This window comes from Apteryx rowi, unplaced genomic scaffold, assembly GCF_003343035.1.
Source record: "Apteryx rowi isolate R43461 unplaced genomic scaffold, aptRow1 scaffold_531, whole genome shotgun sequence".
NCBI classification, from domain to species: domain Eukaryota; kingdom Metazoa; phylum Chordata; class Aves; order Apterygiformes; family Apterygidae; genus Apteryx; species Apteryx rowi.
This window is the reverse complement of record NW_020450796.1, coordinates 146,313-162,918: the sequence shown is the minus strand read 5'-3', so window position 1 is coordinate 162,918 and position 16,606 is coordinate 146,313. Positions and strand designations below refer to the sequence as shown.

Below are 16,606 nucleotides of genomic sequence, written 5' to 3'. Positions count from 1 at the left end.
GCAGTCGCGGCGCCGCCATGGCGGAGGCGGTGGTGCCGTGCCGGCTGCAGTACCTGGAGGATGCGGACCCCTTCGGCTGCGGGAGCTTCCCGGAGCCGCGCCGGGCCCCCGTCTACGCCGTGGCGGAGGCGCTGGCCCTGGGCGCGCAGCTGCCCACGCTGCACCGCCTGCTCGGCGCGCCGCTGCCGGTGAGGGCGCCCGGGACACCGGGCACCGGGCACCGGGGGGGGGACGGGGGGGCTGGCACCGGGCGCCGCGGGGACGGGGCGGCGGGAAACAGGCAAGGGGACCCCGTGCGGGACGGGCACCGGGGAGCCGCGGAGACGGGGAGGGGGTGCTCCGTGGCACCGCCGGGGACGGGCACAGGGATGCCGGGGCGCTTCAGGGGACAGGGCAGCGGAAGGGACGGGCAGCGGGGACGGACACCAGGGCAAGGAGGCAGCACGGGGGACTGGCGCTACGTCACCTCACCACGAGGGTCTGGGATACCAGGACACTGCAGGGGACAGAGCATGATGGCACCATAGGAGGTGGGCACTGGGGTGCCACAGTGGCAGGGCACCGGGGCACAGGGCACCAGGGCACCACTTGACACTGGAGCACTGGGTGGCTGTTCAGCTTTGAGGGCCTGGAGTGCCCTGTGGCTGGGGACCTGCCTCCCAGCAGCCCTGGGACTCACCATCCCACACGCACAGCGTGTGCTGGCCATGGCTGACATGGTGCTGGGAGCTAGGCAGTGCAACTGTGCAGGGACCTGGGTGCCCCTCCTGTCTTCTGTGCTCTGCTGCACAGAGTTTCAGCTTTGTCACTACCCTAAAATATAACCCTGGTGGTGGCCAGGTGAACCAGGTTCAGGCCTTCCTCTCAGCATGAGCTGCTGTCTCCAAGTCAGTGGCACCGTTCTGCTGGATTGTGCAGAGGGGACAGCTATGAACTGAATGAAAGTGCACTCAGATGAGAGGCTGGTCCTAGCCATTTCCATGCTCCTGTGCATGAGGCTGCTGGGAAAGTAGGTGCACACACCTGCCTTGTTGCAGTGCTTCTTGCAACAGGTTGTGGCTGCAGTGCTGTGGCTGGGCTCTGCCCCCTTGTCTGTCCTGGCAGGGACGCACCAGCCTCAGTGCCCGAGTCATGTCAGGAACTTCTGCTTTACTGTCGAGGAACTAGTTCCGCTTGTGAGCACAGTTTGGGGAGCAATTGAATCTACCTCCTGCCCTGGCCCCGCTGTTCGAGCGCTGTGGATTGCTTGGACACAGTGTGTGCCCTAGGCCAGATGCCCTGCCGAAGAGCAGCTTCCCAGGTGGCATGGGGCAAGGGAAGCAAGGGCTTGAGTGGACAGTTAAAACCTGTGGATTTTCAGCTGAGAATAAGCAGGGGAAAGCAGAGGGTGAGAGCCTACAGCTGCAAGGGGAGTACAGCTGGCAAGGCTGGACTCTTGCAAGGTGGGGCTTGGGAAGGGCTGGAGAAAGCTGGGCTATGATGTCTTTGGGAGGAAGCAGGTGAAACTGCGACCCATTCCCTGAAAGGAATGAGGGGTTGGTGAGCGCATCTGAAGGACAGGGCTTTCCATGTTTGTGCTGTGGCAGTACTCTGAGAATGGGGATGCAGCTGTTGTCCAGAGGGACCGGCACAAATGTGGGCAGAGCCACAGTGAGTCCCGACTGCCGACAGGAGCCAAGCGGTGCCTAGGGATTTGCAGAAGCGATCACTGCTGTTCTCATGTGAGTCATGGAAGGGATTCATGAGCCCCTGTGGTGATGCCATTTCTTGTCTGGCCCTGAATGAGTCTTCCTACAGGAAGTGGATATGCTTGTTTAGACCAGTCCCTATTCAACAGGAGCTCTAACATAGCAAAACCATTAGCGTTCACGTGCTTCGGGAAGTAGGGACAATGGCTACGCATGGCTTTGTCTCTGAGACTGAGCTGGGAAACATGGTGTTATGCTAGCTCCCTTTCCACACTGGCTGTCAGGAGGATGCCTCATCTTTAGTGTGCTTTGCCTGTTTGGCGTGGAGACAGCAGTGGACTTGGGGTCACCTGGGCACTTCTTAGCTCTGTGCAGCCACTGGGTCAGAAAGAAATCCAGCAGTGATGTCTTGCTGAGGAAGGTGAAGGAGCTGATGTCTCCATTGTACTTGAATATCTACCCCAGATGAGTCAGGGATGACAGAGATGCATGCTGGCTGCAGCGGCCTCTCTAATACTCCAGACCTGAACCCAGCCTGCCTCCCAGCTTGTGAGCAGCATGTAGGGCCTGAAAAGGTGATATGGGAGAACAGGGCCACACCAAGAGTTGGAAGGCCACCTGCCCCTTATCCCACAGAAGAACTGGTTTCCTTTGGCAGTGGAGGTGAGTTTGCTGCTTGAGGGTCACACAGAAAGTAATGCACATAGTAAAATGTGCTGAGCAATTTCCTTTCCCTTAGTGTGGTGAGCAGAGGGTCTGTGCTCCACATGCACCCGCTTTCTCTGCTACAGGAAAGAGCTGTCAGGAGGAAGGGAGGAGGCTGAAGTGAGGCACTGGTGCCCTTCTGGGTATCTTGCTTGCATTCATCTCTGAACCTGGGCTGGCACCATGCCCTCCGGCTGGGGGAGAGGGAAAGAGGGACCTGAAGCCCCCTTCTCCCAGGGCATGGGGAGCAGAGGAGATGGGGGACTCTGCCTCCCTCCTCTGCAGGAGTTTGGGAGTCTCTTCCATATGCGTGATGCTTTCAGACCATCCTTCGTGGCCGCCCCCTGCTGTGAACTGAGGTGGGGACAGGCTTGTTTTCCTTCTTACGAACATGTGTGTGGGGCACAGGACCTGGCAGCATGCCTTCCCCACTTTGGCAATGGCCAAATATCTCTGTTTTGCAGCTCACAGGGCCATAGGAGTGAAGACAAGGGAGGGGAACAGCAGATGCCCAGTCAGGCAGAGGAGGAGCATTCCCTTCCTAGAGCCACAGCTGTGAGGTGGGAGAGTTGGAGGCAGCAGGACGGGGAAATCGGCTCAATATGCCTGACTCCCACACGAGCAGAGCTTTTTGGTCTGCCAGGAGAAAGGGACTTGTTGTGAGACCTTTGCCTTCACCAAACAAGCTCCCTTTTATCCAGATTTTCATTTTTCTTGGAGCAAAGCAGCAGCGTCTCATGTTGTCGCAGTCATGGGATTTTTAGTCAGTGACTAAATGGAGTTTGTTTGGGAACAAACAGCCTGAGACATGACGAATGGAGCAAACTCAAATTTCAGGCATGTGTTCTCCTCCCTGGGCAGGAGCTGTCTGTAACAAGATCACCATCCTGGAGTGCCAGAGTGGTGCATCGCGGGTGGCGTAGGAGGCTGGCGGTTAAATGGAGAGGTTCCCGAGGAAGGGGAGCGGTGTGTACTATGTTGAAGACCTCTGTCCAGCAGAGATGTTTTGGAAGTGGGGCAAAAGATCTCCTTTGCCACACAGGTTTAGGCTCTGCTCCTTGCATAAGGCAAATGCCAGATGCTTCTTCTGTAGTTTTCCATGAAGCACCCTGTGGTCTTTGGCAAAATCATGGAAGGGCTACTAGGACCCTGCTCTGAGCTTATAAACCAAGTTCTTATCCCATGCTGCCTTCATTTCACGGAGCCTTCCTGAGCCAGCAAGGACTGTCGTGTGTGGTGTGACAGCTGTGATGTATCCTGATGTGACAACAAGCAAACTGGGACACTTGCTAGGGCTTGTGTGAGCCGATGTCTCTGTGATGAGCCTCTCACCATGGGCATCAGGATCTGTGTCCCATGGAGCAACGCTACCCGAGCCATCCGTTTCAGTCCAAATTAGGAGCTGGCACTCTGGAGACTGCGCAGGCATCATTACCCTGGCACAAACTCCAGGAAGATTTATTCATCTGGGCATGCCCTTTGTGCCAGGTAATGCTTGGAGCTCAATTACTTGCTGCGCTAAAATTAGTAAATGAACAGCCAGATTTTCCTTTCCTTTTTAGAACTTGTTCTAAAAATTCAGGTGGCAATGCCCAGTGCTAGACCTGTCCTGATGTGATGTGCACTGGGCAGTGTGCCTAAGGATGCTGGCCACGGAGAGCCACCACCATGCTGCCCGGCAGAATATGCTCCACAGTGGCTTTCAGGGGGATTGGTGACAATGGGCAGGAAAAGGCCAGAAGAGAGATAGGCATCACTGGCCAGCCAGCCTGGAGGAGAATTGAAATGCAGGCACTCAGGGGATAACTGACCATCGGGGAGAGACTGAGGTCCTGCAGAGGAGTTACTCGCCCTAGGATCAGTGAAGATGCTCACTGAAGGAGCAAGGCCTGGGGTAAAGCTGGCATGTGATCCAGGGCAGAGATGTGCCGTCGCAAACTGCTTCTTGCACTGACATCACTGTGTGTCCTTGTGCCTGGGTCTCCTGCCTCCGGCTATCCAACAGCCTCTCCTGCTCCCTGTTCAGTGACACTCTTAAGTGCTTCCTCTTCCTAAATGGGACCCACAGCTGATGACTTTTTCATGCTTTCCGGAAAATGTGTTCGTGCCTGAAATATCTTCCCATTTTATTCTCTATGGTGGCCAGCCATATTGTTCTGATTCAGGCTGATAATATCTTTTTCTAGTTTCCAGCATTTTTGTAGCATCTTTGGGTGGCATTCACTCAATTTGATACGGGTGTTTTTAAACCCAGCAGGTCTATGTAAGTGGTTTTCTACAACCATGTAAAAACTGCTTGTATATAACCAACATCCTATTGCAAACTAACCTGCTGAATAATGGACTGTAGCTGCACCGGCCTTTTGCGATTGCAAACCAAATTGCAAGGGGTAACAGAGAGGCAGTCTGCAATCAGTTTGCTTTCCCCTGCAGGCTGATTTTGGCAGGGCTGAGGTGCTGCGGCTTTGGTGCCAGCAGCGAGCTGTCTCTGACTACCTGCGCTAGCAGGATTTCCCATGAGCGACCCTGGTTTGCTTGTCCCCTTGTTCTCCAAAGGCCATTGTGCTCCCGCGACCTGTGTGCTGCACTGGTGTCCCGGCAGTGCTATCTCAGCTCTGAATCTAGGGATTTTCCAAACAATTGCAATACCGAGCTGGCTGGAGCCTTCCTTCCCCTCCTCCCCCGGAAACCTGGGGAAGAGCAAATGGCTCGCCTGCTTTGGTGTGATAGGTCGTGCTTCCACTCACAGAAAGTGCTCTGTCCTGATACAAAAGAGAAGAGTTATTGGAGAGAGGGAGCGCTCAGTGCGTGCCTGTGGCATGCATATAGTATGCAAGCTCCATCCCACCAGCAGTGGTGGGGTTAGCTGTTCTCTGTTTCCTAATCGGCCAAAGGGAGGCTGTGAAGAGCAGCTCCTAAACAAGAAAGGAGCTTTACTGAGGGTCTTTGCCCCATTTAATTGAGCTCCCAAAGACCTCAGATATAAGACAGCTTAGAGAGCTACTTGCAATGGTGGCACAAGGCTGTTTTGGGCGAATGATTTGTGAACAGAGAAATCTGACCCCAAAGCGAAGGGGAGTTTGCCTGGGACTGGTTTGAGAGGGTAGAGAGGAGGCAAGTTATGGAGGGCTTGGAGCCATTGTGCTTTCTTATGGGTTTGCTTGGAGGGCTGCAGTTTGATATGCTCACCTGGAGCAGCTGGCATGGGAGGAAGAGGCAGAAATGCCTGCGTGTGCACTGGGGAAGAGCAATGATGAGCAGGATGGGTCAGAAGCAGCAACATCAATATATAAAAATAGCAGTGGAGAACAGGCAGGTTACAGTCCTCTTCGAGAATTCACGTTCAGAGCAGCCGGCAGGATGATGAACGTCCTGTTGAACGTCTGGGGAATTATCAGGTCAGCTCTGTGCTTCTGGTAGCTTTTCTGTACTGTGAAAGCAGTGGAGCCTGGGAATTATCAGCAGCGTTGCCTCCCCACTAATTTAACTACTTTGAAATGATTCTCTCTGCATCTTGTTAAATATTTAGACCAAAGTCCTACTGCATCGCAGTTTTCAGTACTCCCTGGTTCCTGGCACAGTCCTCATCGTTCACATGGGTCCCAGGGCAGGAGCTGTATCTGGGTGTTCATGTCGAGCATCGCAGCAGCGTGCTGGATGCCTGGTCTTGCTGGGGTGGTGCTGGGTACCAACCACTCACCAGAACTAAGCTCCCCTCCATCACTGCTTCTGTGCTGGGGAGCAGTGCTTCTCGGGAGAATGGTTGAAAGGTTGTATCCTGCAGCATGACAGACAAAATGGGATGGGATCTGTTGATAAGAAATGAGTCTATCCTAGGCCCCAGATGGAGGAGCTGTGCCCTGAGAGGGAAGTGCGCAAGCAAGTGTGCAGTTCCTGGGCCTGCTTTGGGCAGGAGGCTGGGCGAGGTGACCTCCAGAGATCCCTCCTAGCCTGCTTTATTTCTGTGATAAGAGACTGGGCAATACCAGCACTTGCTCCCATCTGTCAGGCAGAAAAGGGTAGGAGGCAGTAACTGAGCGGCCTGCTAATAAACACCCTTACGGCACTCCAAGGAGGCATAACCCTGCCCGTTTGTGCTGCTTCCAGCTTTCACTAAAAAAGTGAAAGCTGCTCCTCTGGTGTGGCTGAAAAAGGGTGTGGATGTAAACCCCCAACCCTAATCTGTGATCCTGTGAGGGACTGGGCCAGTAAAACCACCCTATTAGCCCCAAAAGCGTATCACGGCAGTTGAAATGTGACTATTCTTGCTTGCCTGGTGGGGTTGCTCCTGCCAGGGTTTCTCTCATGCCTGGTGACCATGGTGCCAGATCCAGGCTGCTGCTAATTGCAGGCTCTCTTTCACTTACTTTTGTCTGTCGCCTCTGGACATGAGGATGAGAGAGAAGATACAGCGGGACCGTGTCAGCTGCCTGTGCGAGGTAGTTGCAGCGCTGAGTCCAGGTGCTGCTGAATCTGTTTTAGAGCTTTTTCAGACATTATACCCTGGGACACGTGTCTGAGAGTGAACAGTACTGCATCAGCTACGGTGCAAGAGATTTTTGCTTGTGTATAAAGTGAATAGAGGTGAATGCCCTAAACATGTAGGGTACGATGCTACGAGTTATGGGTGCTACAAATATTTCTGTAGTGCTCTTGGCTCTGGCATCTGGCCATACTTTAGATCATATAAAATTCATCCTGAACAGGCTTCATAGCCATATAAACTATGAATCCAGCTGTGTTTTGGAAGGACGAGCAGAGGCTTGTGATGCTGGGCATTTCTGACTCTGGTGCCTTGTGTTTAGCAGTACCCTACTGTCTCAAGCTTGAGTTCTGCCTCAGCTGGAATAAGTAATAAATATTTCAGTAAACTCCCAGATCCTTCCTAGAATAGCTGTGTGGTGTATCTCCAAGCGCTCGGTGCTCCAGAGCTGACTAACCCCCACCGCAGCTGGCTCTGCTCTCACGTGGCACATTTTGTGTCTTTGTTTTGTAATCCTGGCATTCCTCTGGCTCTCCTGCCAGCTCCGCTCCGCCCCAAGCCCTGGTGTCTGCCCACCAGCTTCTGGCAGTGTGTTTAAAGCACCTTTGGCCCTATGGGTTTCTTCTTAACCAGCTGGGGCTGATTTGGTTTGGAAACCCATCTGGATGCTTCTCGTCTCCATCCTGAGGGCAGCCAGCTACATCAGGCCTGGCTGAGTGGCAGCATGAGGAGGTGAGCGGCGTCTCTGCATCAAGTGTTGTCACCAGAGTTTCTTTAAATGTGCTCCAATGGTTGAGAGAGCCAGAGAGCTGGCCAGTTCGTTAATGTTGGGAAATTGTGGTTACTGAAAAAAGAAAGTGTTAGAAAGGAGGAGAAGTGTTTCCTTTACTGTCAGATATAAAGGATATTCACTGTATGTCCTTGGAGTTTCCTCTCTCACTGGTGTACACCATGCCTTGCTGTGATAGAGGCTTATCAGGAGGAGTATGATGCTGTTGTGTGCAGCCTGAATATAGACATGGCTTGTCCCTTTCCTGCCTTGCCCATGAGCTTTCTCTGCTATCGAGACAGCGCTGGGGCCAGCTGTAGCTCCCAGGAAACGGTGGGGAGCAAGAAAGTGCAGAGCATGGCAGCATTCAGGGACAGGCTGTAGGAAGTGAGGGTGGAAGAAGGAGCTGGGTTAATGCTGGCTTGGGGACAACTTATTTGTGAGGCAGTGGTTGATGCTGGTGTTTGGAGGTGAGTGATTTGGGAGGTAAGAGCCTGCTAGGATTTCTGCAGAAGAGTCATGTTCTTGAAACAGGATGGCTCTGAAGCAGCCTGTCCCCACGCCACTGCCAGTGCTGATGTTCATGAGAACAGGCTCCTTCCAGGTGTGCTTCTTGCTCTCCTGGGGGAAAGGAGCCCTAAAATGCATGTCCTGCTGCAAGAGGGCAATGAATGAAATGCAAGCTCATTGCCCCGGAGGCACAGGGGAAACACGTGCTGACGAGTCCTCTGCCCCGGAACATGCAGCTCACTGCCCTGCCTTCTCCCCAGGGCACGGAACAACATGGCATGGCTTCTTCTTCTGCTTGGGTGCTTCTCTGTTCCAGAGAGCTGCACCAGTTTAACTGAGCCCCAGGGCCCTTAAATTAACTTGCTAGTTGCTAAGCACCTTTATGGGCACTCCTGTTTCAGCTTAAAATGTCTGCTCTCAAGCAATGCCTCTGCAGGGGGTAAGCTGTTGTTGCGGCCAGTGCTGCAAGCTTGAGCTGCTTTGAGGACACTGGGGAAGATGTGAACAAGTCTGACTTACTGGCCTGGCAGCAGGACTCGCTTACTCAGAACCCTGACTTTTGCAAGGAAATGCATCACCATTTCTAATGAGCAGAGAAAAAACCTGCAATCAAGATGCTGTGTAGCCATAGGCAATTTGGGACGTGTAACAAATTACAACTTGACTCATAGACCCCAAATGGGGTTTGGAAAGCACTGAGGTTTGGAGACTCCCTGCTTACAGGGTGTAAGAAATCAGGACAGATTATGTCTCCAAGCAGCACAAGACTACTGCATCCAGAGGATTTTCTCTCGATCCCAGCCCAGAAGGGTTCTTCCCCATCAGCTGCACCAAACTCAGGGTCAACTTATGAGCAGCCCAAAGCGAGTTTTGAAATGCACCCCTGTGATATATGGCTGATGCATATAGAAACCAACATTACGCAGGAAGCATTACCTCTGCAGAACAACTTTGTTTCAGTCTCCAAAAAGAGCCGAGAGAAGCTGCGTTGCTCCCTTGTGTGGTCTCATTTCTTGCTCCGTGGTGGAGTTGAAGTGAGGGTGCCACAACGGCCTTGCTGGACTGCAAGTGCTCTGCATAGCCTCCTGGCTTTTGCCCAGGATCATCGTTTCTGCTGGTTTCCACAAAGGCAGATGGTACCAGCACCCATTGGTGTGAGCAAGTCAGGGCCAGGAAGGCAGCTGGCTGCGGGGTTGCCTGGGGTTGAGAATGGAGACTTGGGCTCACTATAAGCTTGGATCTGCACTGGCACAGCACTGGCTTCACCACTAGGAAAGGACTCGGGCCAGAAATGCCTCCTGGCATCTGGAAAAATTCCCTGTTTATTCATACAAGGCTCTGCTAAGACAGTTCAAGGAAATGGCTGGTCTAGCTGGATGGCCCACGGATTTGTGGGCCTCTCACTTGGGATCTGTGATGCTTCTCCAGCACATGACTTAGCGGCTCAGTGTCACATTCTCCGGGAGGTGGTGGTGATCCTATCTTCTGAGCACTGCAACCCTTGACATTGGCAGCTCTTCCTGGGGAGATGGGAGCAGCTGCATTTGGGAGAGGATGTGGCTCCCCTAACACTGCAGACGGCCCTGTTTGAGCAAGTTGTTCAGATGCCACTCAGCAGAGAAAAATTCAACTCATCCTAGGAAAGGCTTATAAGGCAAGACTGGTCTAGTTGGTTGTCTGTTTGTCTGCCTTGGCTATAGAGGCCTCTAGACATGCTCAGGTGGTGTGTCCATTGCATGCCCCCACAGTTTGGGGAGGACAGTACTGCTCTGGGGGAAGCAGGCTTTCCCTGAGAAATCACTTGCCAGTTATGCGTGTCTTCTCTGAGCTTCAAGGTGGCTTCAGCTGCTTGGCTTTGCGTGTGCTGGTATGGTTAGGGAGACCTGTGTGTTTTCACCTTCCCCATGCTTCAGGTTTGAGCCATCGAAGTGGAGAGCTGGGTTTTAACACAAACAGGAAAACCCTCTCGAGGCCTTTGGGAGCCTGCCTCCTGCACAGGGTCCTTGCACCCCTCCAGTGATGGCACCAGCCCAGTCGTCTTGGTCTGAATAAGTCCTGTAAACTGCCCTGTGCTGTGGATGGAGGATGTCTGTGCCACTGTGGGGCTAGCTAGGGGTCCCAGGAGCTGCATGCCAGAGGTCTGAGCATGGGATGCTCTCCCACTTCCCCCAGCTCTGGTTTGTCTGTGAATGTACTGTAACTCACAAATCCCAGGTTAAAGCACAGACCATTTTAAGTGTTTTACACTCATGATGCAGATGGATCAAAGCTGCCTTCTGGGGCGGGGGCTTTGAAGCAGAGAGGCAGCTGTGTGCTGGGAGCTATCAGTACCCTGTGGCCCAAATATGCTGTCCCCAGCAGCATGACCACAAGGCCCGGGCTCAGGTCTTGCATGTCTGTGGCATAGGCCTGTGACACGTCTTAAAACATTATCCAAGGGCCCTGTAGTAACCCCATTCCAGGCTCCTGGGGCAGTCAGTGCTCCCCAGTGCAGGAAGTGCTGCCCCAGGAGGGTTCCTCGGGCAGCCCAAGCCTGGAACAACTTGTGTCCATCCCCAGGAGGGCCGGTGCTTGTGGCTGCTCTCAGCCTGGGGGTTAGCATCCAAACCCAGGGCTCTGCCTTTGGATCATCCCTTGTGGGGACCTCCGCTGCTGCCAAGCTCACATGGGAAACTCACAGCTGCATTCCAGGGGCTTGGCCTCTGCAGCCAGCTGGGACATGTAACTGGGCCCCAGTAGGAGTCATGAACATTAACTCTGGCTTGCCTGGGATTTGGCAGCCCAGCAGAGCTGACGTTTTTGTATCAGAGCTGTGCGGGGAGTTGCTACTCACTGTGTTTGATTGGAGCCAGCTGCCAGTGCAAGCTGCAGCACCCATGTGCTCCCTGACCTTGGAAAGGTGCAGAAAGATCCCCCAGGAGAGCACAGCTCTTGTGCAGGGCTTCAAGCTTTCCCCAGCAACTGAACTCTATCTGGGGTCATCATTAGCAGTACCCCATTACATAGCCAGAGAGCTCACATCCAGGAGCTCATGCATCAGACTCCTTGTGGACTGGTGCAGGAAGCACTGCTTTGGTCTCCCACAATGTGCTGCTGGGCAGCAGCAGTTCTGCAGGTTCTCAAGGCTGTATCAGTGTGCCAGCTGGCCAGATCCTTGGTGCAGTGCTGCCATGGGTGTCTGATGCAGCCGGCAGTGTGGTGGCTTATTGCACGTGCTCAACGCAGCCAAGCATCCCAGGAGGTAGCGTGGGATGCTAACAATATAGCAATTGTGTATGAACCAATGGCAGTGCCCTGACAAATTACCAATTATCCCAAGCCTTAGTCAGGCATCGGTTCATTAATTATCTTAATGCACTTGGAGCTTTTTCTTTTCCCTCTGGTTTTGAAGTTGTGCTCATGCTAAAGTCATACACGCAGTCTTGTGCAATCTTGTGACTCAAGAAACCAGGGTTTTAATGGAAAATAAACACAGTGAGATGCAGGAGCTGTATTCAGAGTTGGTCAGCACTGGTCTTTGCCGAGGGGATCCTCAGCTTTCCCTGACCCCAAGGAGTAGGGGGGGACAGCTGTTGATGATAAAGTCAGAGGAGCTGTGGTCATCTATATCTGAGCATCTCAGTCGCAGAGGTGCACCATGAGGTTTCTGTAGTTTGGGTCTGAGAAGGGATGTATTTTTAGAGGGCTGACCAGTCCCACTTGTCTTCCCTGTATGCAGTATGTGCTGTTTGCTCCTTTTGCAGCATTAGCTTTATTAATAATAGGGTTTTATTCCTGTTCCCTGGTCCTTAGCTCCCCAGGTAGCTATATAGCACTTCTGTGCAGCATTGCTGCTCTGGCTGCTTCCTGCAGCAGCAAGAGCTTAGGAAAGGCTCACAGGTTACTCCAAGGTGCAAGAGAGGTGCTGCAAACATTTTAGGAACAGGACCAGATGCACCGCAGCAGCAGGGATGCTGGCAAAGTCAGACAGATATTGCTGTCCCTCTGGTTTCAATCAGGCCTGTAGGGCAAACTTCTCTGTCCCACTTTCTAGTGTGCCAGAAGGTTGTGGGAGATACAAGCTTGTGAGCATCATGAGGCCAGATCTCTTCCGCAGAGCTGCTGGTGGTGAGAGCTTGCTTGGGAACCATGCCAGCTTTCTTGGAGAACCCAGAGAGGTGATGGGTCCATGCTAGCAGGAGGGTCCAGGAGGAAGACTGGAAGGAGAGTCAATGTGTGGGGCAACAGGGTCTCTTCCAGGCAGGCGCTGTGGGTCTTGTGTTGTGATGACTTGAGTGTCTGGTGGCTCGAGCACTTTGTGGGTGCTGTGCATGGTGGCTCGGGTGCCTGGTGGCTCACATGCTGGGGGTGTTGTGTGCGTTGGCCCAGGTGCACTGTGGGTGCCGTGCACAGTGGCCAGGGCACCTGTTAATGCTGTGCCTGGTGGCTAGGGTTCTAGCAGGTGCTGCGCATAGGCTGTCGGGGAAGATGCCCTTGCCTTACCCTAGCCTGGCCTCGGACTGTGCTTTTCCCTGTCTTGCTGGAAGGTGCTGTATAGCAGCCTGATGAGCTGGAGGCTGAGTCAGGCCTTGTGAGTCACCCACTCTCCCTCCTGTGCCAGGCCCAGCATGCGCTGTTCCACAGCTGGCTGGCCAGTGTGGGCCTGTCTGAGGCTGGCAGAGCTCTCAGTGCTGGGACACCCATGTGGGATTTGCTATGGTGTGGGGTCTCTGTGTGAGCCGGGTGGCCCGGGTGCCTTAACAGTCACCGGGACTGTCTGAACAGAGGCAATTCATCTGCCCCGCAAAGTAACCGCCCCTGGGAGGAGATAAACTGGACCTTGGCTGCACCTCTGCTGACTAAGGGGAGCCTGAGGGAGTGGATCAGATGTGTCAGCCTCCAGCATCAGCTCCTGGGCTGGATCAGTGGTATCCTGCCCAAGCAGGAGGTCTGCAAGCAGTGAGCCTATCGGTACCATGGCCAGTGTCTGTGCTGGGCTCGCTTTGCATTTTTCCTGGCCTGGTGCTCTGCATTGCTTTCCCAACCTGGCACCAGCATCTTGGGCTTCCCAACTAGTGTCCTGGGGCCAAGGTCACCAAGGCATTTCCCAGCAGGAGACGGAGCTTGAGTGCTGGCAATATCAAAGGGAACCAGGTAGGGACATATGATCATGGGTCACTTGAACCTGACACTCATGGCAGAGCAGAGCAGGGACAGAGTCTCAAGTGGGTCCGGCACTGAGCCCAAGGGCCCTTGAAAGTTCTGGGGCAGCAAAGGTGCAGACAGGAGGTTTGACAGGGGGAACTTGCTTCCTCCAGGAGCCAGAGCTGGGCTGCTGGGAGGGATGTGTCTGTAGCCATCCATGCTGGAGACACATGGTGGGTGCTGGGCATGCAGGCATGAGTGCTTGCTGCTCACATGGGCTGTCTGCTTCTCCAGCTGGAAGACTGCACCCTGCAGGTTTCGCCATCCGGACACTACCTGGACCTTGACCTGTCCCTGCTGGAGCAGAAGGATGATCTGGAGGGTTTCTACGAGGAGGTCAGGTGAGCAATGTGAGGCAACTGGGCCCTTGGGCCCTCTGGCAATGCCTGAGCATACACGTGGAGACCCTGTGTGTTCCTGCCACAGCATGCGAGCGCTTGGCACTGGGTGCCAAGAGAGAGGAGCTCAGGGGGACCGTGGTAGGGGGATGGGGGCTCTCGGTGCCATGGGTGTTCACACAGCATTTCCTTTCATCCCAGAAAGGGAAGACGGCCAACTCTGATCCTGCGCACACAGCTCTCCGTCCGAGTCCATGCCATCATTGGTGAGTCAGGAGATGCCCCGCAAGCCCTGCTGCATGACCACCCAACTGAGCTGCTCGAGATGTAGCTGCTTGGGCCCAGTGAGCCCCTGTGTTGTTCCCGAGGGCCAGCATGAGTCCAGATAAGCTCCAGCTGCTCCATGCAGCTCTCCGGTCCTTCCCTGTGACAGAGCGCAGGAGAGGCCTGTAAGCAGGGCCTGCCCCAGTGCGTGTGAACTGGATGCCCCAAGGACGTGACGTGGAGCCATTGCTTGGGTATGACACTGCAGAGACCTGCTTAGGGATATTTGACCCAGCCGTAAGCAGGAATTGAATCCCAGGAAGGGCAGGCAAGCTCTGCAGCTGTGTTCCCTCACTCTGACAGCAGAAGTCAGTGTGTAGGAGCCAGTGGCGTCAGGGAGGGTTTGACCTGAGTTTTGACTAGGCTTTTTGTTGGGAAAATAACAAGCACTGCAGCTGGGGCTGCTCCCATGCAGGATCCTTCTCCTTGCGCAGAGCCTGCCTGCGTTGGTTGAACTCCAGGTGCAGCAGAGCAGAGCTGGGACAGGTCCGTGGGTCTGAAGGCTGGGACACATCTAGAGAGATGAGGGTGCAAAGGCAAGAACTGGAGTGCTGCTGCGCCTGAAACTGGAGCTTTCCAAGGCCCTGATGCTTTGCTGTGACACAAAAGGCTCATGAGAGCAGGGGGCCAGGTCAGCCACACAAAGGCAATGGCAGCTGTGGTTGAGGCTTCTGGGGCCTGTTTTGCACATCTTCTGGCAGCTCCTTGCCTGCCTCATGATGGTGGCCATCTCCACCGGTGGTGGGAGGCAGAACAGGGCCTGGCATTCTCCATGCCCCTAGGCTGTAGGTCCAGCAGCACCGGGTGAAAGCTGCCTGCTCAATCCATCACCCCTCCAGCATGGGCCGTGAAGGTGCCTGATGCAAGCTGGGGTTGGCAGTGCCATGAGCACTCAGTGCTGTGTCCTGTGGGTGGCCATACTGCTAGCCAGGGAATTCCCGGTGTTGTGGCAGCCTGGGCTGGGCATGCTGGGGGTGGAGGGCCCACATGATGCAGTGGGTCCCCTGCTTGGGAACTAGAGGGACAAAGTGTGCATGCTCAGCCTGGTGGTTTCTGCCAGAACAGAAGGGCTTGTGACAATGAAACGTGTTTTGGCAGGAGCAGGGGCTTCCCACCCCTGGCGGCAGCTGTCTCCTGCCTCCAAGCAGTGATATGAACCCTGCTAAGGGTGTATGAACTGGGGATGGGAGGCTGCCTGGGGCTGATGCTGCAGGATTAACTCAGGTGACATGGAGAAAAGCAGTGAGGAGGAAAGGACCATCCTGGGAAGGGATTGCAGAGAGCAAGGGCACAGACACACACTTCCCTTGGGAGCGAGTAGAAAACAGGGTAAAGGGCAGCAAAATATGGCAAAGCTGCAAGAATTGTTTCTGGACAGCTGTGCCACATTCCTGGGGCAGACAGAGTCCTGGCCTCTGCTCCCCACTGTCCTGTTTGAGCTCTAGGGGGAAGAAGAGAGTTGCTCTTGAAGATACTTCAAAAAACTCCGGTACTAAGTGCTCCTGTGGGATTTTTGTCACACCTCTGTTTCTAAGACCCTGCAGAAGACCTTGCTCCAGTGAGCCTTTTTCTTCCCATTATGATTTTGCCAGTGGAGGGGACAGATTGCCAGAACAGACATCCTCTGAAGGCCAGGAGCATGTTTCCACATGGATGTCGTGGGTGGTACTCCGGAAGACCCATTTCAGGGAGTCTGAAGTTCAAAAAGGGAGCAGCTCCCCAGATATGAGTGTCCCAAGGAGGAATGTGCTGAAAGCAGCTCTGTTGTCTCCTCAAAATGGAGCCTGTGGGCACAGTACCTTTACTGAGCATTGAGCCAGTGGGATGCTGTTGCCAAGCCCTGTGCCACGGTTTGACTGTTGTCTGCAGAGGAGTGGGTGAACTAGGGGTGGGGGAAACGGGGCGTTCCAGGACTGCAGATGCTGTGTCCGGGAGTGAGCTGGTTTTCATAAATCTGCTTGGCCCAGCGAGGCGGCTTGGTATTTCCAGTGGGTGCCTTATAGGTCTGTGCTCTGTTTTCCTGGAAGAAACAGGGTTTGAGCCATATGGTTGTCTTGGGCAGCCCCCAGCCCCACATGGCATGTTCCCACCTCAACCATGGCCACAGTGCCACGCACAGCTGCAGGGTACTTCCTCCCTTTTCCTGGCTCTGATCCAGACTCTCAACCTATCTGTAACCCTCTGGCCCTTCGCAGAGTACCAGCGCAGGGGAAATTTGCCCCACCAGTCTCAAGGGGAACCCATGGGTTAATCTCTTCCACCCCCAGAGATCAGGACTTGTGCTTCTTAGGCTGGGAGCCAAAGGCTCACACACTACAAATATTCTGGGTCATTCAGGCAAACTCTAAATTTAGCTTTAGAGAACACAAACAAATGGCTCATGTGCAGAAGAAAGCCCTGGTGCTGGTTCAGGCATCCTGTTTGGAGAAACAGCAAAATACTTGGAAGTCTCAAGTCTTTCTGTCCTTAGCATGGGAAAAAAAAGAGCATTTGATCAGACTGTTGCCAGACAAGCATCAGCTGGCCACACCAGTCTGCAGTCTGTCTGCCTGGCCGGACAGTGACCATGGACATGGTCAAGGAGAGGGTCTCTTCCCTGCCTGTG

At 54.2% G+C, this 16,606-nt stretch overlaps 1 protein-coding gene across 1 annotated transcript in view; it reads left to right on the top strand.

Moving 5' to 3' along the window:
• The first annotated feature begins 11 nt into the window (after window positions 1-11).
• FHOD1 (formin homology 2 domain containing 1) overlaps window positions 12-16,606 on the top strand; it is a 32,161-nt gene continuing 15,566 nt past the window's right edge. The window contains exons 1-3 of the mRNA XM_026080989.1: window positions 12-188; window positions 13,574-13,680; window positions 13,879-13,943. Of these exons, the coding sequence (XP_025936774.1) occupies window positions 18-188; window positions 13,574-13,680; window positions 13,879-13,943 (343 nt within the window). The 5' untranslated portion in view covers window positions 12-17. The remainder of the gene's footprint in view (window positions 189-13,573; window positions 13,681-13,878; window positions 13,944-16,606) is intronic.